Source organism: Lagopus leucura, unplaced genomic scaffold, assembly GCF_019238085.1.
Source record: "Lagopus leucura isolate 7727_CA_CO unplaced genomic scaffold, USGS_WTPT01 Super-Scaffold_760, whole genome shotgun sequence".
Classification (NCBI taxonomy): Eukaryota; Metazoa; Chordata; class Aves; order Galliformes; family Phasianidae; genus Lagopus; species Lagopus leucura.
In genome coordinates this window covers 9261632-9288323 of record NW_024962257.1, presented here as the reverse complement: position 1 = coordinate 9288323, position 26692 = coordinate 9261632, and the positions used below count along the sequence as shown (strand labels likewise).

The following is a 26692-nucleotide window of genomic DNA, read 5'->3' as shown; positions in this document are numbered from 1 at the left end:
CTAAATATATAAACAGAAAATCACTGGGATTGTGGGTGTATTCTGCCTAGGCAGCACGCACTGAAAATATGTCCATATAATCACATACGTATTTCCTTCTTGGTTTTTAACGGCCAGCATGAGTCATTCTGCTACACTTCCTTATTGCCGAGATTTGGAAGGCTTATGCTAAAACGTGAAGAGAAGTAGCAAGGCATTTTCCTCTTCCAGATGTAAGGGGGCAAATCTTATTTCCACAGTTGCCTATTGCCACTAAGGTGTGGGAAGCAATTATCCACCCAAGAAAATGATTCTTAGCACATTAAGCTATCGAAAAAAGCACATAAAGATTAACCAGAATTTAAAGGTATTAGGAAGGGGATAACAGAGTCTCTGAAGAAATTCAAACCAAAACCAGTTTTCTTCTTTACATCTTTGTGTCTCTAATTGCTCTAAAGGCCACTGCTTTGTGGGTCGGGCTTAATACAGCTATACAATCTGTCCCTCTTTTCCTGGGGATCTCTTCCCAGATCTCTGGTTGAACTGAGCTCATGGCCTGCAGGTAGCAAACAGGTTACAAATCCCTCACATGCACTGGGAGCTCCATCTTGCCAGCTGGCTGATATTCTCCCACTCCTCTCCATACTTGCCCTCTTTACGCAGCATTTTTCTGTCTCCATTTCCAGCTATTTCTGCATGCACGTGTCTTTTATCCAAACAGCTAAAGGTTCCCTGGTATCTTTCACTCAATCCTATCCACCCTCTGAAGCCCTTTTACTCTCTTAATCCCAAAGCAACTTTGTCTTTTGCAGTGCAATAGTCTCATTTACTCAAAAACACCAAAGACAGAGAAATAAAAGTGATTCTGCTCCAAACCACAAATACATGGCACTACAGAAGATTTCAGAAGCAACATCTTGCAAGGCACTCTGCAATATACATTTCGAAGTATAGCTCTGCTTTACATCACACCGTGCAGCCCAAGCTAGAGCAGCTGGCTGAAAGTTTGTAATGTTGGAGGCTGGAGGAACATGTGTGCCATGCAGCAGTTCAGCAGCTATAGACTTGTTGAATTACTCAGCCTGTGTGTTTGAGCATATATGGAACTTATCAAACTGCAAGCTAACACACTAAAAAAGCAGTTGACAGCTTCTGGGGGGAATGTGCGAGATATTGGGCACGTCAGACTTCCCAGCTGCTCCTTACAGAGGTTTATAAGAGAAATCAAAGCACGTATCATGCAACTCTTCAGTATTCAACATCTCTGTTCTGACACATCGCTGTCGTTGTGGGCGAAAGATCCAAACAAAATGGTGCTGTTTCTCAGCAGCTGTATCATTTTGTTGTTTTGGAATTTTTGGGTGCTTCTGTTTCTCAGCAGAAGACTGAGAAATAGTCCTCTGTGTGTCAGTACAAACATTTTTATTTCTCAGTTAAAAAAATGAAAGTTTCCTCTTGTGGCTATAGCAAGCAAAACTTAAGTAAATAAAAAAGCATAAAAAAGTACAACCCGTACTTTAGAGAATTACCTTGATGATCCAGTATTTCAAATGAAATCACAGATTCTAATTGCCAACTGCAATTCTGCTCAGATAATGAGATGTGATTTACAGGTAGTCAGAACTACAAAACTGGAAATTCACTGAGTAGTTTGCTTCACCTGTATCCATTGTACAAGAAAATCCTAACTCAGTATATTAAAAGGGCTCAGTGATCCCAAGTAATTAACATTATTAATAACAAATGCATACTTATCTCAACTTCCAACGAAGTGGGCAATGTATATGAACTTGCACAGACCAAGTGAGCAAACAATTCTGGGGATAACTATGTTTGCAGGTATTCTCTATTCTTCAAGTTTGTGAGCAACTCCTTCCCATGTTCCTTCCCCATCTCTCTTTTTCTCTTGATTAGAATAATGAATGTGGCATCCTGTAGCCTGATTCCTTCCTACTTTACCACTGCAATTGTCATTTGGCAGTATTAATCTGCCCACCCAGCAAAACTGTCTTTAGGATCAGAACTCAACTCATGTAGATACAAATAAGTCACTCAGTCTAAGGTTAAAGCTATTCCTAACACAAATCTATGTTCCTTTGTATTTACCTTAATTTTCACCAGTGGCAACAAAATACAAATGACAGTTCAAAGCTATTAACTTCAATGCAGAAAAAACACTGTCGTGTGGGATGAAAAGTTTACTAAAGGTCAGTAATACTTGAGCTTGATGTTTTACATCAGTGAGGGAGAGCAAAAAGTTTCCTATCAACCATGCAAAAAAATTTCACCTGAATGTGTATATGAATTGGATACGATAATATCCATTATGGAAGAGGCAAAAAAAAAAAAAAAAAATCACAAAAAAAATCACAGTGGAAAGACCTACGTAGGACACAGAAGATTCTAAAAAATACATTTCAAGATCTCAGAATGAGGCAAATATAAAAAAGGAATGAAATCATTTTTTAAATCACTGTAACCTTTTAAACAAATCTTTTAAAGAAATTACATGGTCTTATACAAATATCTAGCAAGTATCATCCAAAAGGTTCTCTTTCACTCCTTAACATAGCAATCATATCAATAAATGGCATCTTTTCTATTAATTAGGATTTTTCTTACATTTAGGAAACTCATTAGATTTACAGTCATTCATCGAAACTATTCTGTAGAGATGAATATTCTGTTACATATACCAAATAATGATTCAATACTGCCAGTCACTTTGTTGTTTTATAGGCATAATAAAATTAGCAGAGACAACACATGCGAAAGAAGTCTTTCTGTTTTCATTTTGTATGCTTATTTACTTAACCAACCTCATTCAGACTTCAGTGTGGATTTCCCAGGAGTTTCATCCTAAGATGAAACTTTCCACTCAGACATGTTTGCTTTTAGTCTGGAAAACTTCAAAGAGATTTTTAGTGATACAGCAAAATGACGTTGGCCTGAACTCTGGATTCATCCCTTCTGATTCATCAAAAGAGACTTACATAAGTTCATGGCAAAAAAAGATTATTCATCAAACCACAGAAATTAGACCTTGCTTACAAATATCAGGTCATGAGAGTTCTAGGCAATAATTCTTTACGTTTAATTTCCTGGTGTTTTGTTTCAGCTCACAACATACTTTACAAAGCAGTAGAAGAAATTTCAATCTCAACGTTATTCTTTGTATTCACATATATATATAATCCTGAAAATTATCATCCAGATCTATGATGCAATAAAGTGAGATGAGGCAGCAAACAATTACAGGACTAAAAGAAACACACCTATTCCTTCCCATCATATATGACCAACCGCTGTCCTCTTATATACTGCCCAAACAATTTTCCAAACGAGATTAGACGTGTTAAAAGAGAAAGTGATCACGTTAGCATTCATGGGTTGTTCAGAATTCTGTCTAAACGTATTGAAAAGTACCACTTTTGCTTATCTTCTGAAGTAATCTAAACATTGATGAACGTGGGAGCAGTACTTTCATGACAAGCTTTCATTCATGACAGGCTATATGTATCAAATGCTATTCTGTACATTATTTCTGTGGAAGCTCTAATATCAAGTTTTGTAGACAACCCAATTGTTTTATTTTCAGCTACTAAGAATGATTTAGGGAGATAAACATTCATATGCTATGTAAGTTCAAAGGCAAAGCATAAGTACAATTATAAGGTTTTTTCCCTCTTCTTTCCCACCCATTTTGTTTTCTCCCTGATACCAGGAGACAAAGTGACATGTATAAATGCATTACCTGTGGTATTTTTAGGATTTTTTTTTTTTCTTCTTTTTTTTTGTAATAATGGAACAGCTTCAAATAATTTCTATTTTGTTTATTTTCTTTCCCTGGCATTTCATTTCTTTTTGCTGGATGAGGAAGTTATCAAAAATAATGAGAGTAAGCAGGAAGAAAATGCAAGGTGGAAAGAATGATAGTCACAGTGATGCTCTGGCACATCTAGAGGGGTTTGCCCATAACTGACAAAGACCTCAGATCCTCTTTCAGGCTGTGACAGCTTTTTCCCTTTTAGTTTGGGACAAATATTTTCAATTCTCTGATTCTGTCTTCCTATTACAAAGGGTCAGAATTACAGCATCTAACACTTCTTAATACTATTACATAAGTAGAAAAAATATTATATTCACAAAATACTCAGAAATAAGAAAGCAAAAACTTTAGCCAGTTAATTCCTACTCCATAAAAGAATACTTAATTGCTTGAAACCTAGTCAGTGTGGGTGATATATTCATTTCTTAGCAGAAGCAAGCAATGTTTATTCCCTAAGCCTCTCTAAATTCAGCAGATCAATAATGGTGACACTAGTATTTCTCCTTAGAAACCAGACCAAATCCATCAGTAATGATGACTACGCCTCTTTCAGAGATTTAGTATTACAATAGAAATAAAACCCATGTGCTCGAAGACTAACACACTCACTGTCTCCAGTTCGAAAATTACTGTTTTTGTTGTTTTTAATTGAACAGGAGGCCACAAAGCTAAGGTCCTGCACTTGACAATTTAAATTGCTATGACATGTTTTAAGAGTTCTTTTCCTATGAAACCCTCTATTTCACTGTCAAAGAAATGTAAAGTGAACATATGTATCTATGTAAAAGACTCAGAATCACAACATAACATGTACCACACTGATCTGAGCGAGGCTTTTAGACAGTTAGAGTCTAAGGATTTTAAGACAAATTATAGTCAGTCGCAGTTTCAGTCAGTCTTTCTCTCTTCTTGCCATAAGGAAGAGCTCAAAGAACTCGTCAATGAGAATAATCATATTAATTCCTCTACCTACAAGACAGGTATAAAAGAGCTAACTTGGCCATGCTGAAAGACAACTTGTCTACAAGGTAAAAAATCCTCAGGAATTTCTCACAGGCAAAAAAGAAAAGAAAATAAGTAAATTTAGAAATGATTTTTAACATTGAGGCCAACTTTATTTTGTGATGCATATGGAAACTCCTTCTGAAATTAGATGCAAGTGTCTTAGGCAGTGAGGTGAATTAAAAAACAGAGTAGAAGAGAATTCTGTCTAAGAACATGGAGAAATATTTTACCCATTTGTTTACACCGTGTTTTTTTCCATAAAGACTGTAAGAGAAGATCAGTAAAATTCTCAGAGCTATTAAAACTGAATTAACATCGCATATGCAGAAAAAGGAAAGGAAAGAATAAAGATTGGTCCCTACCATCTCCAACAAATTGAAGAAGGGCGAGATCAATTTGTCTCTTCCACGGTGACCCTTTCTGAAGTGCTATTCCATAGCCCGTAGTGGCAAAGATGTATCCACTGCCTATTGTGACAAGTTTGCAGCCTTCATCTCTTCCAGCCTTGTAATTCAGCACTGCTGCATCATAGATGAAAGCATCCAACTTCCTGAAATAAAAGAAAACATTTTACAAACCAAATCATTAGGGACAGCTGTTGTCAGACTTCTTTTGTCCTTGATGTTAGGACCCTGTTGAATATCGTATGGGTTCTTTGATATCATTAATTACATATCCTGCCCTTCTGTATCTAAAATTAACAAAAGGCGTCTATTTCAGTAAGGGGAAAGTAGGACACATAGTTTTGCATTTCTATTTTAAGGGATGCGGTTAAAAAATACTGAGAGCAGGAGAAAACAAGCTGCAGAATGTCTTGTCCTGTTACCTTTGTATCTTTGCATCCCAATGTGGATAATAAAGATACTGAAATGCAAAATGATCTCCAAATACAACAGAAATGATGACAGAGAATTTAGAATGAAACTTACAAGAACTGTTTTATTTTTTTTAATATAATGAATTGACTGAAATTGTGGCTTAACCAGTTTTCCCTACACACTCTTTATTTTTCTTTCCAAAAATAAACAGTGAGGTGGAAATGAAGTCCTTGCTAAAACAGAGAAAGGTATTGAAGCATATCTGACAGAGCTACTAAATTTACTTTAAAATTATCAGAAATATTTATTTATCATTTGAAGTTCCAAATATACTATTTGTGTACCTGAAACACAGCAGGAATAAAGGAAAGTGTGGAAAAATTCAGGTCTTTCAGCTTATCTACCTACAATGTACGAATGGAACGATCTGATTCTTTAAGATATACAGCTAACTTAGCAAAACAGAGGGAAACAGAAAATCGATAAGGAAAGGAAAAGAAAGGTATCTTTCAGGGATCATTTTTAAGAATCACTACCAAGCAAGACTTAGGTAAAACTGGGCATGGCTGTTTCACAGATGAAGCCAATAAAAGCGTGCATACATGCAGAGGAAGCCATTTTGAAAGGCAGTCACTTGCCAGCAGAAAATTTAATCAAAGGCCTACAGAAAGTCATAAGCAATATTTAAAAGAAAAAAAGAAGAAACTTGAGTATGTTTTGTATTACTACCCTAGATCTATAACCAAAATATTTAAGATGTGTAACACAAAAAAAATCTAGCAGAATACAGAGGCAACAAGAAAAAAAAAACAGCGTATTTGCTCAAAACCCGCCTAAATTTTGCACTAAATAAGTTAATACTTCTTTTAAACATCCCTTAAGAGTCAGGGGAGTGGGGAGGACACAGCACACAGCTGGCTGCACAGCTGTAGGAGGAAGGCTCACCACACATCTGCCCTCCTGGCACCGCAGCTCCAGGCACTGCCCACTGTCCTCTGCCTCCAAAGAGCTGCAATACATTGCTATGGTGCACTGCTGAAATGTTCTGAAGGGGGTGCAAATGACAGAGGCTGGCAGAATGCTGTTTATAAACAGTTGGGACCTGTCTTCACAGAAGGAGAATTGTAAAAATAAATTCACTGTGGCACAAACACATACAAGGGTATCATCTGCAGTTATGTTATATCTATACGCAGTCTGTACCAGTTGTGAATTCTGCGGCTGTTCAGGTTTTGAAGTCACACTTGTCGCTTATCTTCAGCTGTTTTTCATTGATAAAGCTTTTCATTTATATTCCCAGATTAGAGCAAGATGGAGGCATATCAGATTTTGGCTACTGACAGAGAAGAAACACTTCTATACACCACATAATTCAATGTTTGTTCTTAAATATTTAATCAACAGAGCGATGCAGTAGCCTAACTTTTACATATCAGATAGCAGTACTTTGACACTGGAGAAACAAACATATCTGTCTCCTGTTATATCAGAGAAGAATGAGGTTTCTGGGAGCGATGAAAAAAGTGAAGAGCAAAGTTTCTCTCACTTCTTTTTGCACTTTATTTCTCCCCTGCGAGGATATCCACTCATGGTCACCATCCAAGTCATCAAATCAAATTTAGTGAGGTAGTTAATTTGGAGAAACAACAGGTGGCTCACACCACTAGAAGAAATAGCTGGGCCATCATTTCCTTTGTTTTTCCATTCTTCTCTAAAACTGAGTAGACTTAATCCTCAGCACAAGCCCATTAATGTTAAAAATCTGATTGCTCCTTCTTTAAAATGGGTAACAATATGGAGAAAACAATTCTTAAGCATCTGGAAGATCTTGTGTCACAATCTCAGCCTGTAAATGAGACACAGCAGCCTAGTGCCAGGGCAACAGAAGTGGGCTGGCTGCTGAAGTGGGGAGGAGGTGCCGGGACAGACCCCTCCCAGCTTCCCCATGCAGCATGGCATCAGTTGCAGTGGGTGCACAGTGAGGAAGGAGGGAGGCTCTGAATGCACAGACAGCTTTACCTTGGGGAACTTTCTCTCTGCTCTGTCTAGAAGGTCACAAAAAATAGCATTATGTAAACAGATTTAAAAACATGAGGTACTTTTCTGACAGAGGCTGAGGGCTGAAGGCTTCTGCATTGCTGCCCAATGCCTGAGCTGTAAATCAAAAAATTGATCGCCCTGAAAAAGTCTTGCTTTCTACAAATACAAGCTCATATTCAGAATATATTTTCCCGATTTCCACCATAAATCTTATAATCTCTCAAGGCTTAATTATCTCTTCAGCATGTGCTGATTACAGAAGCACTTTTCCTTGCAAAGCACAGCTTCAGAATACAATGTGCCCCTGGAGTATGGGCAAGGAGTAAGCCACAAATGAAACCCTCAAAGTAAAGGCAAATGGTCTCTTCCATCATGAGAAGGTAGACTTCCTGACACTCTGAGTTTGGAAGAATTTTCTTTAAATGTTTCTCAAGAAGAGTTTATGAAAACTGAGGCAGCAAAATCTAGACAAGCCAAAAAATGTGATTCTTTCCCAGTTGTTTGAAGAGGTGGCAGTGAGCCATAAGCTCCAGGATAAGACAGAAAGCCTGAAAGGCTCAGAGCCTTGCACAAACCTCAGTCAGGTAAAGATGAATCAATTAACTTGTAATTTCAGTGCAGCCGCTTCAGGGGGCGAAAAGCTTTGTCACATTGTGTAGGTTTAAATAAACTGCTAAGAATTAGAAGAGAGAACAATAGAAACTGGAATGCAGCAAGAACAAAGATTTATAGCTGCCATGGACTAGCCAAGCATGCCAGGCTTCTTTAATGAACGTGGAGGAACAGGATTACAGTCTTATGACTCATCAGAGCAACTGGCAGGTTGGTAGAGTTCCTCTGAACTACTGCAGTAATCCTGAATAAGAGAGAAAATAAACTGTTTGGAATATTTATGTAAGAAAGTCTACAAAGGCAAGCGTCCTTCATTACTCAACAAATACAGAGAAGACTGGGAGGGGGGGAGAAATTTAGCTCATACAGCATAAGAGAATAGCAGGTGTTAGAAAATTATGCATTAGAATAGTTCTAAAATAACCCAAAACATTACTGAATGCAATAATTTGAAGTGTGAAATCTGTGAAAAAGAAATGCAAACAGTCTTGTACCTATGCATTTACAAGTCACCAAGAAGCGTAAGAGTTGAAAAATCAGAATTGCTACTGCAAAAGCCCTTTCTCTAGAGTGCTGCTGTACGCATTCAAAAAATGCCTGTGCAAGAAAAATTCAACTTAGAGGAAAAGGTACAGAAGAATAATTTCTGTAAAGCTGAAAACTGCTTTCCACTGTAAGTCATTTTCCATTTGCACACACTTTTCACCAAATTCATGGGATGGAAATTGAAAAGCAGGATTAGGAAAATGCCTCTTTATTAGTTACGGCTTCTTCCTCAAGAATAAAAGTATCATTCATTTGGAAAACGTTATTTTGCTTCCTTAGCCAGCTACACGATCCTTCAGGGATTTTGTTTTTCTGATGGAAAGAAAATGGAATAATCTAAAATGACAATCTGTTCAGTAGTTCTGCAGACGCAGAGCTGTAATCAAGTGCACCAGAAATCAACCTCTTTCAATTACTTTGTGTCCTACTACGACCTGTGTTGCAGTATTCAGAAAATGAGATGGATGCTTTCATGCAGTCCTGTTTTTTTCTTTATTGTTCTTTACTGTCATTCACAGAAGTCTATGGAACAAATAATACTGTGTTTGTATTGAGAGTCAGTGGAATTGAAGCAAGACTGAAGTCACTTTCCAGCTTTCAAATAATGCAAAAAATAGCGAATCCAAACATACAATATCTTCAGCAAAATTAATTTCCTGCTAAAACAGGAGGCTTCACTTGTCAGATTCAGGTTTGGAATATTCAGGACATTAACTTTAGAATCAGTTTTTTTAACTCTCATTTCCTTATGTTTTTTAACACCCCAAATATGTTCTTTTCATGGCCACAGAAAATCTGTGTATAGTTACTAACACAGGTTTGACTTACATAAAAACAGAATGCATGGAAGATAGGAATCACAGAAATCAGTGTGCGCTGCATTTTGCTGTAGACAGCTGTTTGTGATTTTTTTACATTTTTGATGAAGTGTCTTTTAAACCTAAATGTGCACCTTCTGGTTTATTCTGGTTATTCTGAAAAGTTTGTTACAAAGAGAGTGTGATACCTGCTCACTAAGGCTCCATTCTTGTCCTTTCAAATATTTAGAATTATTTTCTTGTTACAAGAATCAGACTTACAAGTCAGTGAATCCTCAAAACAATAGTTTTAACATCATCTGTACTCTCCCCTTTCATCCTCCTCATCCCCAACAACATTTATTTAAGCTTTGTCTAATAATGATTTTCGATATAGAGCTCATTTTCAAAGCATTCTGCAAAAAAAAAAAAAAAAAAACAACACACCACTTTCTAGCTTTCTGCTTTTAAGAATAAATCACATCATCTGCAAAATAGATTCATTTATAAGTAGCAAAATAGCACTTAGCATTTGATTTTAGGAAAAAAAAACAAAACAACTTGTAGCAGGATTTAACATGAGCATATATTTTAGAGATCATAAATACCACTGTTGGGAAGGCAGTAAGTGCATTTTGCAACTGCAAAAACGGTGGTTGCAATATATGATAGATTTACAGATTTCTTTTATTTTTAAATCCAGTGAAGGGATAAAAGAAAGCATGTCAAGAATGCAGAGTGAGAGACACAGCCTCATTTGTGCATCTCTAAAACTGTGTCCAGGAGTCTAATGCCCAAAGGTCACCACATAGCGGCACAGCAATCAGGGAAAGGAATGCTGCTCTGAAGAGGAGGCTTCAATAAAAGTGCTCTAACGTGACATTTTGGCATTATCGGAGCAAGAGAAGCAGATATTTAACCTTTAGCATGAAGAACGGATGATTTCCTCTACCCAGTTTTGACAAAAAAAGCATTTCAGGCTATCTGATGGCACTTCATCACCCGCAGAGACTTTGTCCTACAGCATACATTCACCAGCTCTGTGCAGATCTTAAATTCACATACGCTGGATGGATTCTGTGACACTTTGACATTACCAATTCAACAGGAGCTAATTTAACAGCCACCTCCCACCACAACGCAGGTTAGCAAAGTTTTATCCACTTAAATGATGAACTCATTAGCAGGGAATGGATCTCACTGTCCTCACTTCAATCTTCACACAGAAAACACAGGCACAAAACCCAGAAGAGCAGCCTCTTGAAGACATTAACACCACGCTGCACAACCTGAGAGATTGTGAGGGCTCTTCCTCACCTGTCAGGGAATGTCAGGCTGTGAACCTGCCAGCACAGCATGCCTGTAGTCACCTGAGCAGGCATTTTCCCCCCACACTCACAGGAGTTCGTGTTCCCCATCCTCTGCCCACCTGCCTTCCTTGTCCCTGTAGCATTTTCCTCAGTAACAAAATAATGGAAAATGATGCACGCCTGTATGAGTACTTAAAGCAGTGGAATATTGTGCCCATTTCAGGTCACAGTAGCCAAGCAATGAAATGCTTGCAAAGCATCAGTTATAAAAACACAAAATTTGAAAAGTCAAGTAGGGGGAATATATTTTTAGATTAAAGGTTTTGTCCTAGTTACAATAGCATAATGAAGGATGAATTCAGCACATTTCACCAAGCACCTGATCTCATCCCCAAATCAAGAGTATTAAAACTTAGAATAGCTTCCTCTCAAAAGAAGAGGGGTTAGGTGGAATATAGTTCCTTTCACCTGTTCATTCATTTCCAGGTTCTTTTAAATATTAAAGACATTAGGTAGATAATTGCATTACCTAAGAAAAAAAATAATACAGACACAGAGGGTAATCTTTTTAAAATAAAAAAATAAATCAAAAAAGCATTCAGGTACTGAGTAGTGGAACTAGAAATAAATGACTACAAACCACTTTTCCTAGAGGCAAGTTGTTCTGGATAAGCTGTTGGGAATCAACATTTATCTTACAGCCATGGAGAAGATCCTGATGATGTGACCCAGCTTTAGAGGACATTATGTTTTCAGATTCTGTTTATAGATAACATGAAAACACTGGGGTATGAGTTTCCACAGACATTTTAGTGAGTGCTTTCTCAGATCCTAATAGCCATCTAAATTCCAATGTTACTGCTTCCTCCCCATCCAAACCTGTTACAACCAACCTCAGCCCCTGGAGTCCTCTGGAGCAGCACATTAGGTCCTACCACACTACTATATATTTTGACTTTTCAACAACTGACCATTCCTTTTTTTCCTCCAACTCAACCACTTCTAGTAATTTTTCCAAAATTAGCTAAAAGAATTGCTATATCTGTAGTAATTTTAAAAGTCAAAGAAAAGCGTGAAGAGTCTCAATTGCGAATACTGTAAGGTGTTGTCAATCAGATCCAGTCAGAAAATATTCAGCCACTAGATTAAAAGTTTAAAAATTTATGTCTGCTGAGCATTTCTTTGAGTTCTGGTTGCAAGCAGTTATTATCTGCCCACAAGAATGATGAAGAACTTGTGCTTTTTATCAAAAATTCACAGATACAACTTTTCTCTCAAATCAGTAATTTCTCTCATTGCTTTACTCCTCTTTTCAGGTGAAAAGGAACAGAGAGAATAAAAACTATAAAGTTTTTCCTTTGATGAAAAATTGATAACTATTTTTTCTGCAAAACAAATTGAAAACAATGGGAAATACAGCTTGGGCTTGCATCCAAGCGAAGATGTCAGCTGGCTGCCCAAAATACAAGGTTTTTTTTTAATTATTTTTATTTTAGGTACCCCACCACTTTAATTGGCAGATGCAATTAAGAGAAAGACCTGCTGGGCACAATCTGAACTGTGTTCCAGCTGACAGAAATGGAGATGTTTGCCTCCTGGTTGTGCCTGCAACACACTGTGGAAGCTGCCAGCACAGCCTCTGACCAGCCTGTATCTGTTCAGTGAAGAACAGTGTGCAGAGCTGTGAACTGGACACGATTTATAAGCATTATAAACACAACAAAAATCCAATTCAGGCCAATAAGCTTAGGGACTGAGGGCTAAAAGGACATCAGAGCCTTCCAGGGGTTTTCTCTTGCACTTTCTCTGCTTAGAAAAACTGCATGCTTAAAAAAAAATTTTTAAATTGCTGTTTCAGATGAGAATGTTTGTAGAAGTTAGGGGAAGAACTTCTTGTGCCACTCACACTGTTGGATTAGCTGCTTTCAGGTGTTTCTTCTAGCATCATAATAACAATATCATTAAAAACGTTGAGGAAAGGAACAGACAACTCACCTGTTCCTATCAAAGCAGCTAACAGCTCAGGGCACATCTGTAGGTCAGAAATATCTTCTTTGCACTGTTCAAGTTTGATAATCCTCTGTATGTAAGGCCATACCTGCCAAGAACCCTGCAGAATTGCTGTCACCATGGCATTCTTTATGAAAAGCTTTGTGTTACTGCCAGTATGCCACAGACAATGAGAGAATAAGGCACTAACCTTGATTATATAAATCAGCAAACATTGCAGTCATTAACAGGAAGGCAGATGGAAACCTAAGGAAACTTTAGCGTCAAATCCTTGAGTATATAGTCACAGCTGCAGCCGCAAATAAAAACTGAAAAACATTAACGACAGCGAAGGGGTCTGCAGCTGTATAGCAAGAGACTGCCTGCCTGTGGAACACAAGGGATTCATTACTGCAATTTTCCTGAAACGAGTTATACTGACAGCTTTTTGCAGTGAAGCTGAAATAAAGTCCTCACATCGATATGCTCTCAGAACACAGCACCAGTTAGAGAGGCCATCACTTCGCTTGAAACAAGATATACGCTGCAGTCTAATTTCCAGGAGAATTAAGGAAATAAAGAAAAAATTAGATGGATTCATCAGTGTTGGCAAACAGATAATGAAAGCTTCCCATTTTATCTCTACCATAGGAAAATAATCTACCAATGAAATTTTGTCATTTCAGCCATTAGCAGTTAAATTCTAGTCAGTGCACCGGTGTCAATGTGCCAAGGCAAGGGTGAGAACACTGAAATCAGTTTGAGTGTATGGTCATTGCACTTCCCTTGAGAGTTTTACTGCAGCAGAACACTCATACATGGGGAAGTACTACATGCAAACTCAACAACTCTGAGTAGATACAACCCACAGCAAAGGATTACAACAGATACAGAATTCTCCCAGAGGCACTGTTTATTTTGACTTGCAGCAGACAACATCAAGCAAACAATCTTTGCAAGTCCTTACCAGGTCTGTGGTCTATGACTCTATAATTACCAAATAGTTCATCTTCAATAAGCTGTGCAGAAGCAGCAGGCTGCATGATATGGAAGAAAAATTGCTTTTTGTATGCTACCAGTGATGCAGACGAGAAGAGAAAAACAGATAAAAGGATAGCTCTGACAAGAGATAAAGATGAAAACAAATGAAATAGCAGCAATCAGAAATCATACATACTGAAGAAGAAAACAGAAAAGGTGTATTTGTTGGGAAAAAGAAGCAGTTTGTGAAAGGAGAGATGTCATCCTCAGAAGAGCAGTGGTGACATGGCTCCTTGGGGCACAAAGTATTCACACTCATAGGCTTAAGTGAAGTAGGGAAAAAGTCAGCTTGATCTAATGTAGAGAAGGGATGAAGGCAAACTTCACATGAAAGCGTGAAACAATCTGCAAGCTGGTAAAAAAAATCATGATGGGGAAAGGCAGAAGTTGGGGAAATGTCAAAAAGGAGGAAACAGCTATGTATACTGAGAAAGAAAAGGGAAAAATGCTGGTTTTGAAGAACATAAGCCTGGACAAAGAGAAGAGGCAGGCAGTAGTGATATTCTGACACATGTCTCTTCATGTCTTTTCTTGAACAAGGAATGCAAACTAATACAGTCTACTATTAGACAGGCTCACTGTTTTCACCTAGGACACTTTTAGCTCCGCAGAGCTGAGGTGCCAACCATAGGAACTGCCATCACATCCTCACCAAATTTCTTGGCAAAATGGAAAAGCCAAGTGGGGCAAAGGTGCAAGTGACAGGATGATCACACAGGCAGATTGGTTTGGTCACCAAAAGGCAAAAAAAAAATATAAAGTCATGCTGTCTGATCTGTATCTGAGCTTACTGCCCACAGTTAGCACATTCACTGGGGGTTTCTACAGTTTTTGCGTGGCAGAAACTGCAGTGGGGAAATATGTAAGCCTATTTGACACCACTCTCCTGCTGAAATGTCCAAAATTGTGATATAAGCTCAGCCAAAGAGACACTTCCCAGCATCTGTCGGTGTGCTGTTTAATCCTCCTGTAGGTTCTATCAGAAAAAATACAAAGGAGTGCAGCAAGTATCTAAGAGTTGCTTACAATGATCCAGAAAACTTATCCCTAGAGGTGTTCAGTGCCAGATTGGATGGAGCCCTGGGCAGCCTGGTCTAGTATTAAATGTGGAGGTTGGTGGCCCTGCATGTGGCAGGGAGGTTGGATCTTCGTGATCCTTGAGGTCCATTCCAACCCTGGCCATTCTGTGATTCTGTGAAAACATCACACATGGCAGCTTATTGGAACCACTTGCTAGAGAAATGTCAGCCAGAGGGAGCAAGGTAGGCACCTTGGGGTGCCTGCTCTAAGAAGTTACTTAGAAGAGGGAAGAGACTCCAGTTGAAATAAAATCTATTAAATAGAAATATATGGATAGTTTATACTGTCAAAAGCACTAAAGAATTTGAGGAAGAGCAGCAGCTGGCAGAGGAGCAGCCAGCCCCAGTTTTAGTGAATGTCCTGAACTCCCTGTAGCCAGGCAGCTCCCCCTTTTCTTGCTTCAGGGTCTGTCAGGTGGCCTTATTTTTTTTTTTAAAGCTAAAAGTGGCTTTTCAGGGTTTTCAGTACCACAAATGACAGATGAAAAGTACAAGGAACATATATCCCATAAATAAACCATCCCTTCTAAATGAGCTCAAGAAATGGTTGAATTTAGGGAGAGCTGCCTATTCAAAAACTGACAGCAGGAACAGTAGCATTCAGCTCAGTATATGCAGTGCACAATGCAGATGTCTCCTAGGAAATAAAATTTGCATGGGCTTGACTCTGTCCCCAGTTTGCAGTATCTTGGGTGAGGTCAAGTGCACCTTATGTTATGTGTTTATCTTAGAACAAACTGTGCTTGAGAAATGCCATTTGAGAACACCTATAGAAATGATAATACAAGGAGTCCAGTTGGTTACATGGAGACTGTGGAAAAGAAATCCATGGAAAGGATAACTTTTTAAGGAAGAAAACCTCAGAAAGGTTTAGTGAGTTCAATTTTTTTTTTTTTTTTCTCCCCACAGAAGAAATATATTACAATCTACAACATGTTTGAGGGAAGGAGAGTAGAAATTAAAAGAACAGACAGTTCTCACAATAAGGACCAAAAGTAACAGCTAATTTAGTACAGGAAGAAATGTTTCCTGTGCTACTGTAAATAATAGTTGAGACACCAAGCAGTCACGGGAGCAGATATACTTAATTGCTGTTGGCAACTTAGTCTTGTCATTTGAAAAAAAAAAACAATATAAATGTATCTAGATAAATTCTTTAATCCAGTATCATTAAAAGAAATACGCAGGCTATTATCAAGCCTGTATGTTTAGAAAAGATTACCAAAGCTAACATACTGCTCTCATCCAGACACAAGCAGTGAGTTGCATTCAAACCTTTTCAGAATTAAAATGAAAATTCAGTCTTCTTGACCAGCCAAGTAGAGTGGGCTTGTTTGCCAACATTATCGGAAGCAAGATTAGATTACATATGGGACTTTATCATCTGGTCTCCATCATGTGGAGATCAAAGCCAAGACTTCAGATCTGACAGCAAATATATAGGGCCAAAGAATGACAGAAAGGATGGAAAGATGAAAAGAAATCTCAGGTTGTTGCACACTCAGCAGACAAACAAGCTTAGTCAGAAATGTGCCCTCTGAAAACACATTCCTATGGATCAGTCCTGAAAAGATACACCAGGGCTATACAAATAGTCATCTGTTTTGAGCTCATCCCAAATGCAGGTGTTGCTGTAGCTCCTCCATTTAAATTTGAATAATACTTTTTTTGCACTTTGAATCTATAGTATATTGGACATCAAAGCATACACACAATTTAAAAGTAGTCATACAAATCATGGGTACTCGTTTTCTTTTCTGAAATCAGTACACTGTGGTTGGAAGAAAAAAAAAAGCCATGAATTACACACGATGCCTGAGATCTCTGTTCAGTATCACAGTAAGTACAGATCAATATTTTTCAGCTTTTGTAGTCTGCAAATTCCTTAAAACCCATGGAAGAAGCTTACCCAGTTTTCAAGCTGACCAAGGCGTCTTCAACTCCTTTTTGATTGTATTTTGTCATGTAGAGGTGCATATCAGGGTAGTTGTTTCTGATATTCCTTTCTGTGCTGCCATTTGGGACAGTTCCAAATCGAAAAGGAGGTGAATAATCATGTGGCCTTTGAAACTACAGAGGAAAAAGGAAAATCAGGATCTTTCAGGCACTCAAAATAGGTACCTATGGAGATGTAACTTTAGCATGAAATAACGACCAGGGTAATTTCAGGTAGAAAATAAAAATCTTGCATAGGCTGCCTCAAATTTATTCTAGGCAAATGCATGGGGTTCACACTCAGCTCTATTATATCAGAAACTGTCTTCACACTGGGTGAACTACACAGAAACATCTACATGCCAATTAAAAACAGCTCAGATGAGCCACTTTGATAAGACTTTCTTCCATGCATTGAGATATGGAAGAACCACAGAAACTGGAACAGAGAGATTCTGGAAGATGTTCCCCATCTGCCAATGTGTCCTTAGAGAACCCAAACTCCAGGCAGACACTCTGGTATATAACAACTGTAGCTGATATTCATTTCACACCTTCATCTCAGCGGAGACATAGTGGGTTGCCAAGGGAAAAGGATCATTTTCACATCCCAAACAGAGCCTAACACTGTTCCAGAGGTGATGCAGTGCGCAGGGAAGGAAAGTGTGAGGGCTGACTTCCCTCTTACCCCTGTGATTCAGGGGGAAGAACAGTTCTTGCATCTTCCCCAAGGCTTCAGCAGCTACATCACTTGATACGCAAAGTGTCTCTGGAGCTTTCACACCTATAATCCTAGATGCAGTTTATTCCTACATACCATTTGCTCAAGGGTAAATAGATGTTATTCTACAGTTTTACCCTCTGTTATCACTATTGCATCAGCACAAACAGGCAAGCCAGGGACTACTCAACAGGATTAACAATAGCTCAGGGCACACACAAGTGTAAGATAATCTCACTCCAACACTTGCTACTAGACCTGAAAATTATGTACATATACATTTTTCAGTATCTCCCATTAAGCACCACGTGACACCTTAGAATTGTTAAAATGTTTCTCTAAGAAAGAAATTTTGAAATGCCATTCAAATTAGAGGAACTATTGGCTAGTAAGGGAATTCAATTAAGCACTGATAAAAGCAGTCACCCATAAATTCCATGGTAAAATGCACTCTGTTTTTGCTGTAGAAGTTAAAGAGCAATCTACAAATCCTGTGCTGCAAGAGAAGCTAATATTTATACAGCTGCTGCTTCCTTTGGGCTACGTATGTAATGCTCCTCTTTTTGAAGTTTGGTCTCAGGGCGTTAAGAATTTTCAGTATCCAGTGCCAATTTGAAAAGAAAATACAGAGTTATACAAAAAGTGGGAGTATTTTCCATTCCATCAAACCCTGACTGTGAAATTATGGCTGCAACAATATTTTCCTGTTAAAGAACTACAATTAAATGCTTCATTTTAATTAAGCATATTTTGACAAAGCATAAAGAAATGAACTTTATTTTTCTCTATTCATCTAGCTAACGAATGTCTTACTTTTCTCATTTTCCCATTTCACAGCTATACTGTTTAAATTATTACTTTGCTACTACCTTGCACATACTAATTGACCTATGCACTAAAATTACACTACATACCAGTCATGGTTCTTAGACTATATTTGCTCTCTCCTTTTTGTGTTCACTGTGTGGCACTGAGGCAAATCCTGCTTTTAAATTTATGTCTAGAGATTCTACCGATACATCTGTAGTCTGCTATTATCTTTATTTAAATGTTCTATAATTAATTAATCCCTGAAACAGTGAGATGCCTTCCAATAACTCCTAATATCTGATTCAAATTTTTGAATTAATAAAACTGGATGAGAAAAAAAAAAATCAAAATTTTCAATTTCAAGACCTGTAAAAATTGCTGCTGTTGACACGATTGGTATTTATGGAAATTCAACGGTAGCGAGCATTTTGCAAGCTTGGTTCCTAATCCTGGGCTATAACATGAGGGATTTGGGAACAGGAAGATCATAGTGGAACACCTTGGTGATTTACAAATGGAGTTTTGGTTTGAATAGTCTCACTTTTCAAGAACATTCAGGTGGGTTAAAGTTGTAGGCACCAGTTTCCTCCCACAGGAATGGTTGCAGTTTTCCATCCCAAACTGAACACTCAACAATATTTCTGCAGGAAAGCACAGATTAATAAAAAGTGCTAGTTCATTTTAACAACAGAAGGATAACAAGTAATTCAACTGATTAAATAATTTGTATATGGAATTCGCATACAGAAAAGTCAGAAATGATGTCATGGTTCCAAACATCCTCCACTGACTGGAATTTCTTGCCACAAGGCTCTTATCCAAAAACATTGAACAGTAACAAGATATTTCTGTGGAAGTGATTGTGTGGCGCTGCTGCCTGATTACGTGTAAATGGGAAAACAGTTTAAAACATTTTTACTAATGCTGTACTCTTATCTAAGGTGCATAGATTTCTAATCAGTAATTTTAAACATGTATTTAGAGAACTGACGTGTCCTAGACTCTATGATTCAGCAGAGATCTGCGTGGTGTGGTAGGCATAAAAGAAAGAAAAAAAGCACTGAAGCTACAGATGTACTCATTTTCCCTAAAACCCCATAGTGGGAATTAAAATGTAGCATGTCTGTTAGGAAGCAATTTTCTTCCAAGACATTTTCTGAAATGTTAATTTTTTTCTTTTTAAAGTTGGTAATAAAATCCTTAAATTTAATGCACAAGCCCCCTGCTTGAATCATAACAGCAGAGAGATCAACTATTATTCAGAAGACAGAACAATTCATTCTCCGTGCTCTGCCTGCTGCTCGATCTGTAGCACATGGTAACCAAACCCCAATCCTACTGCTCTGGGAACCTCCAAAAGGATGCCCAAGCTTAGGAAAAACAGTCCTAGTGCTTTTAGTTTGTTTTTCCTATATGCCTAAGGAAAACTGACAATTTCATTAGGCATTAAAGTGCTCTTTCACAAATGTTTAATATGGACTTAATTTGATGATATGCACGTCTGTCTGAAAACGCTGCTATTTGGAGCAGTTGTTAGCTTTTCTTTTTTTTTCAGGACTATTTTAAGGAACAGCAGAAAACATTAAAATAGTAGAAAATAGTAAATATTCTCCCTCTGTTAACAGGGATTTTAGTGGAAATCATAGATGGAGATAGGAAAAAAATAACCCACATTTGAATTCTGATTTGTTCTAACAATTTGCTTTCTGGTCTTTGAAAAATATAGCTGCTGTGTTTAGTAACTCCAAATTATTATAATCACTATTCAATATCTACCTCCAACAAGTCTCAAAAGGCACTGAAGGGTATAATATCAAAGAGGAGAGATGGACTGGGGTAAAATGGTCGCCCTACTATTTCATCAGCCATACTGCCTTTTGATCTCACCCTGCTCTGTTATGACACAAGGATGTCTCTAAGTAACTAGAGAGCTTGTGCTGTCTTACCTCACAAAAAAAGTAAAGGTAATATTCCAAGAACACTGTGAATCCTAAAAATTAAGGAATCTGTAAACGGCATCATGAAGGCTCCTTATTAAGGTGGAAGAGAATCCCCATGACCACATGCATATGGGGCATTTTGGAGGAACCACAGCAGATAAAGGCTTTGCAAGACAATTCTGTCTAATGCTTCCTACTTTCTCTTGATGATTTTATCTCTCTTCAGATGAAAAGGTATAAATGGCCTCAAAAGTAGCAAGTGCTATGAGAGCCAGCTTCAGTGGATACTTTTGGACTCATCTTCTATACCTTTTAATGAACACAAAGCTTTTAGAAATCTTTTACGTATACAAAAATGTCAAAACATAATTTTCCTCACATCTTCTAAATCATTTGAGTTTATGAACACCCACCCCCAGTAACTCCAGTACATGCTGTGCCATGTATTTCTGGGTGACACGCAGATGACACAGCACTCAGAAGTTTATTAGCGACATTATGAAGGATGACAGTTTAATCAAGAGGTCTTAAAGCCAAGAAAGGTAAGCAGCATGTTGTTGTGTTCAGCAAAACCAGGGGTTGGATGCTGGTGTAAACGCATTCCTGGGGTGGAAGTTACTTAATGCTGACTGTCGGAGTGACTGCTCAGAGATACTTATTTTCCTGACTTCTCTATTATCTGTCAGTTATGAAGTACTGAGAAACTCCTGAAGCTCTGATTGGGAATGATTTATTGCTTGACAGCACTGACAAAGGAGCATGACTTTTCAGTTATGGAAGTAAGAAAAAGAGGAAAGTGGAAGAATAACGAAACCAATTTCCCAACCACTCACAAGTTAATGAAGGCCAGTTCAACTAACACAGACAGGAAAGGAATCTTCAGGTTTAAGGATTAAAATTATGCTCAGCCAGTACAATTACTCAGGTCTCTGGCTATTTTTCTATATTGAAATTTGCCAACTTAACCAGAATTTGGTGAACTTCTAGATGTTACTAATTAATTTTACTCATGTGCAATCCTGTCTCTTCACACTGGCGTTTGCCTGGGACAGCTCGGTTTGCATCAAGGGTCAGAGTTTTCCTGAACTGTTCCACTGCTAATGATATTACAAAAACAAGGCAAAGACAAGAGTAAAATATTATATATTTTCAGTTATGGAAGTAAGTATATTATACACCCATTAATTACTCCTAATTATTCAAATTTTGAAAATTTGAGAAAGCTCAAGCTTGTAGAGAACCAAAGCCTGTGCGTGAGAAGAACATTTTAAATAGATTTTTTCTTTAGTGGATTTCTCGCTTGTTTAACTAATTTAATCAAAAAAGGTAAAGCACCCCCTGATATATCTCTGTATGTTTCAGGCAGGATTTGAAGAACTGTAAAATAAAATTTAATCTTAAATAACAAATAAATAATCTGCACATGAGTCGGTGTTATTTTCTGATTCAAGTGTTTTTTCTTTGCTTTTTCTTTTTTTTTTTTTTTTTTTTTGGTAGAAATAAGATCTCACTTAGTAGAGAGAACAGAAAAAATGACACCAATAATGATTATTTAACATCTAAAAATAAATTGTTAGTCAATGGCTACAGAACAAATACAGAGACTTTCCCAGCCCACAGGTAAGAGGGCGCTCAGCACAAGTTGGGGCAGAGGGAAGACAGCAGTGTGTTGGTAGACCTGAACATCAGCATGGTGCCAGGTGGATGCTAAATCCTGCCCAAATAGAACTTCCCAGGAAAACACTATTTCATCAGAAACAGGACAAAGGATGTTTTAAATCTGTGTTATTAATCTGCGAGAGGAGAAAATCTTCTAGCTATCGCTTGCTAAATATATTATCTTTAAATAGAGGTGCTTCTATTCATACTCTTTCAAGGGTTCTGCTTGTTTTTCCACAGTTCTGTTTTTTTTTTTTTGTTGTTGTTGTTTCCTTTGATCCATTTTCTCCCTAGCCATGCTTGCAAGTCACGCTTTGATAATTCAGATCACTCAAAGGCCAGTCATTGAGAACCATTAAATCAGTAAACAGGTGTGAGTCATCTGAACTGTTTCTTTTTAATAACAATTTCTTTTATTTTCTGTCCTTTGAAATAAATCCCTTGTGAAGTTCTCCCTTCTGCTACACTGCTGAAATATTACTTCTCAATGTCAATATTTAGTTTCATTTTAAAACAACTGGGCAGAGACTTGACAACGGTGTGCCCTTTATGTGCTTTGTGCATATCCTTCACAACAATACTTTTGTAAATGGACTTCAACCCCCTGTGCAGTTGTACTACAAAACAGTCACACAAATTAAACAACAAATAAATAATTGCTCTGGTTTATGAGACAATTGATGAAAAATTCAAGTTCAAAGAGCTTGTATATACCTTCTGCGGAAGAAAACTCAGTCAAGCTAGAAAAATGTGAAAAATAAGTATGTTTATTATTTGTCAATTTGTGTGAAACTTTAGGAGAGCTTAAATGAGCTGTCATTTATCTACAACTTATCTGCAATTCTCCAGTGCAGAATCAAAGTCTCACAAGAAATTCTTGAATCCAGGAAAGCCACTTCCACATTCAATATCATGTGGCTTATTCCAGGTAATATCTCAACTTTACTCTTTCCATTTTATACCAGAAATATATTCAAATGTCTACAGCGAACTTATATGGATTGCTAATGATTCTCTTTGCCTATGCTAGTGTCACTCTAAATCTGGACTTTCATCCATGCTATATGAAAATCAAAAAGACTTTTTTTTCCAAGAGCACTGACCTTCTTCAGATAATAACTGAATAGTTACTGGTTTTATGAATGTTTTTTCAATGAATAAACTATTAACATTCTACACAGAGATGTTTAAATCATTTCAAATGTCTTCCATGCGTTCAAGCTGATTTATCTGCTTTTATTTCAAGCTTTTATAGGGTGGTGAGGCATCACGTTTAATCTAACAAGAATTGATTTCCATCACAAAATTAATGTACTTTTAATTAATGCAGTTACTTTGGAAAAGGCAATACAAAGACTTTGAAATCAGTCAGATATTTTCATGCTTTGAGTTTTTAACTCAGAAAGAAGTGATACAGTTCCAACTGATTATCTTGCTCAGTTTTTTTTAGTACAAAGTACAAATTTGTAGATGGATTATGAAGAATAGACATTAATGTCTTTTAAGGCAGAAGACCTACCTTTTTATCGCTCAGTCCTGTCACTTGGTCAACAAACTCCTCTTGAATCATAAATGCAGCTAGGTTGGCAGTATAACTAGCCAGAAAAATGACAGCAAAGAAGGCCCAAACTGACACCATAATTTTACTGGTTGTCCCTTTGGGGTTTTGCACAGGCACGGAGTTGTTGAATACCAAGCCCCAGAGTAACCATACTGCCTTTCCAATGGTGAAGGATGGTCCATGGGGATCTATAATTGCAAAGAGTAATAGTTTCAGTTGCAATTATATTAAGTTGTGGTAAGATACCCCACATAACAAAATGTACTAATCAAGACATGGTTAAAATATTTTAATACATATTTATAGTCCTCCCAATGGAATCACAGGATTTATCATCGGTATTCTACATTGTAATTACACATATGTCTATAAATGTTAGAAAAATATTTGACCACTTTTCTATCCTCACAACCAGCCTTAGATTAGTACAATGCAGACGCCTCCAATAATTTAATTATTATTAAACAAATAAAGCCCAAAGTGGGTATACTCAGTGCATGTCATCATTTCAGTAGAAATGTATTTTAGAGCAATTGTCACAATACAATTAAGCACTTCTTAGATTATCCTCTTTTTGCTGCATTGCTAAGTTAGACTGCAGTAAAATGAACGTAATGGAGCCAGCCATTGGTTTGTAAAACTACCTTATAGGGACATTTAAAATTGAGCTGTTGAACGGATGTATTTTCTGAGCAGCAATGGTAAGGAAAGTATATGTGAAGAAAACAGTCTAAAGTTCTTTTTATGTTACTTAAGAGTGTAGTGCCATTGAGCTTCTGCCTGATGAAAACAGGTAGGAAAGGGAGTAATATACTTAAAGAGTCCCATTGATTTTAAGCTCTCCATATTTCAAATGAATGGCAACTGGATTTGTGGCAAGCCTCTAGGAGCTGCTAGAATGGTGCAGTGCTACACTATGAATTTCTGGCCACTATATAATTAATTCTGGCACATGAGGTGATAAAGAACAACCCGGCCTGCAGATCCCCAGTGTCTCTACAAACTAATTTCCCCTTCCTAAACACAGTGTTTATTTTGGACATAGGTTACAAATGTACCATCTTATCGAAACGATAACATCATCTGAATATTACAGCAAACTCCTTGTTCAAGAAGCAAACCAATCACAAACTGGAAGAAGCCATTAGCTAGTCACAGTCTCTAGGATTACATTCACCAAGCTGGGAGATTGCTTGCTATAAAGTGAGGTGACAATGATTTAGAAATTAAAAACAGCCCACATTCTGAACTGAAAGTGAAGAAAGGGGAGGATGAGGCTACCACAGTACATGAAATCCTCATTCTCAGGCCAGTACTGATATTATACAACTTCATCAAGAAAGTCATGTTCTGTATCTCATTTATTTTGCCAGTATATTTTGAAAATTAACTTTCTAAAGCCAAGGATGCAACACAGTAAGAAATTATGCTCTCTTGCCACTGGGCTCATTTCAAGGCTGAGTTCACCACAAGAAAACTATACCTTTTTATAGGGACTATATAAAACTATATACAAGCTAACAGCTACTTTTCCAGCTTGCGCAACAAATTACATCATTTTAGATCATTATCTCTGAACTAGCTCTGAATTCATAAGTCAGGAGTCCATAGAGTTTATTCCAAGTTCTTTTAAGCTGACAGTTCAGCTGTTACAGTATACTAACCAAACATTGCCTGAATATAACTGCTTTTAATAACACTGTTCCGTGTCTTTATTGCAATGAATTAGAATGTAACCTCACCACAAAATCACATTTTAAATGAAAAGCTTCACAACTGCTTTTACTGCTTTATGTTATGTTTATTTTAAAAGATGGAGGGCAACGGATGGTAAATACACGAATACTCTTCTGATGGCTCTAGGGTTGTGTAAAATGCAAAGCTTACCTCTCCCTTGTGCTAAATTCCTGTTATATCCTACAGGACTGAAGTACTCAAATATAAATACAGCCATGGCAGACACAATGAGAAGCATCACAAACATCATCACCCAGACAGAAGCACTAAAAGGCTCTGCAGCAAAAGAGACAAGAGAAACAGAAACAGTTCATTAAACCAGTCACATCACAAGAATTCCAATGTCTTAGGGCTAGGCAAGCCCACTGGCTTTCTTTAAATTAGCTGTTTCAACCAAAACGCTAGCAGATAAACAAGCAGCAATATAGAAGGAACTGCTATTGCTCACATATTCTAAATCGCAAATGTAAGTTGCAACTCAAATGCAAAATCCGTGTATTTCACTTCTTCAACAAAGCCCTAACTGACACAGAGGCAAATTCTTGGCTTGACTCACTGCTCATCCCGTTTACAACTCATTTCTGTTTATCCTATGGTGTATGCTTTTATCAACAGAATGGTCCCATCATTATGACCATATTGCTACAGAGCAAGAGCAATTAAGCGTACACATAAGACGTTTGGCGTTTCAGAGAAGTACACCTCTCTCATTTTCTATCCAACAGAAAGCAGTAGGGAAAAGAGCCAAATGTTTCCATCCAAAGCAAATTGTATTTTTCTTTTTTTTTTTTTTTTCTTCTGTTCACTTTTATCTACCTCTAATGAAGATGTTGTTTCCACCGATAGCAAACCCATCCTTTAGCAAGTCTCGCTCTCATCTGGGAGCAAATTTCTGAAATCAAAAGCTTTCTATGGAAAACTGAACGTCAGAAAAAGTGAAAAAAACAACAAATATGATTAAGTTAAAGTAGTTTAGAGCGGAAAACTAAAAGCAGTTTCAAGTACAGAATAAGCACCAACTATCTGAAGGGATTGTTACTGCCATGTGATAACACAGCGTTCTTAAATATCATCAATAACACCTTTGCTTAATCAAAAATTCTCTGTCATTTAAGAAGTTCCTGTTTTAGTCAATATAGTATAATGATGCAGGCAGTAAAGGTTTTCTAAGTCAAAGTAATGTCTTTATTCGGTCAATTTATTTGGGGGTATATATGCTAATTTTAGTAGATACTGGTAGTGTGAATGAGCTCTGAAGTGTGAGAAAGAAATCTTCAGGCTAGA

General features: G+C 37.4%; 1 protein-coding gene across 1 annotated transcript in view; it reads right to left on the bottom strand.

Moving 5' to 3' along the window:
• Window positions 1-26692, bottom strand: part of GRIN2A (glutamate ionotropic receptor NMDA type subunit 2A) — a 149781-nt gene that overhangs the window by 10057 nt on the left and 113032 nt on the right. Inside the window, exons 8-11 of the mRNA XM_042864439.1 lie at window positions 25559-25684; window positions 23630-23859; window positions 16955-17115; window positions 5176-5363 (exon numbers count right to left, since the gene is read on the bottom strand). Of these exons, the coding sequence (XP_042720373.1) occupies window positions 5176-5363; window positions 16955-17115; window positions 23630-23859; window positions 25559-25684 (705 nt within the window). The remainder of the gene's footprint in view (window positions 1-5175; window positions 5364-16954; window positions 17116-23629; window positions 23860-25558; window positions 25685-26692) is intronic.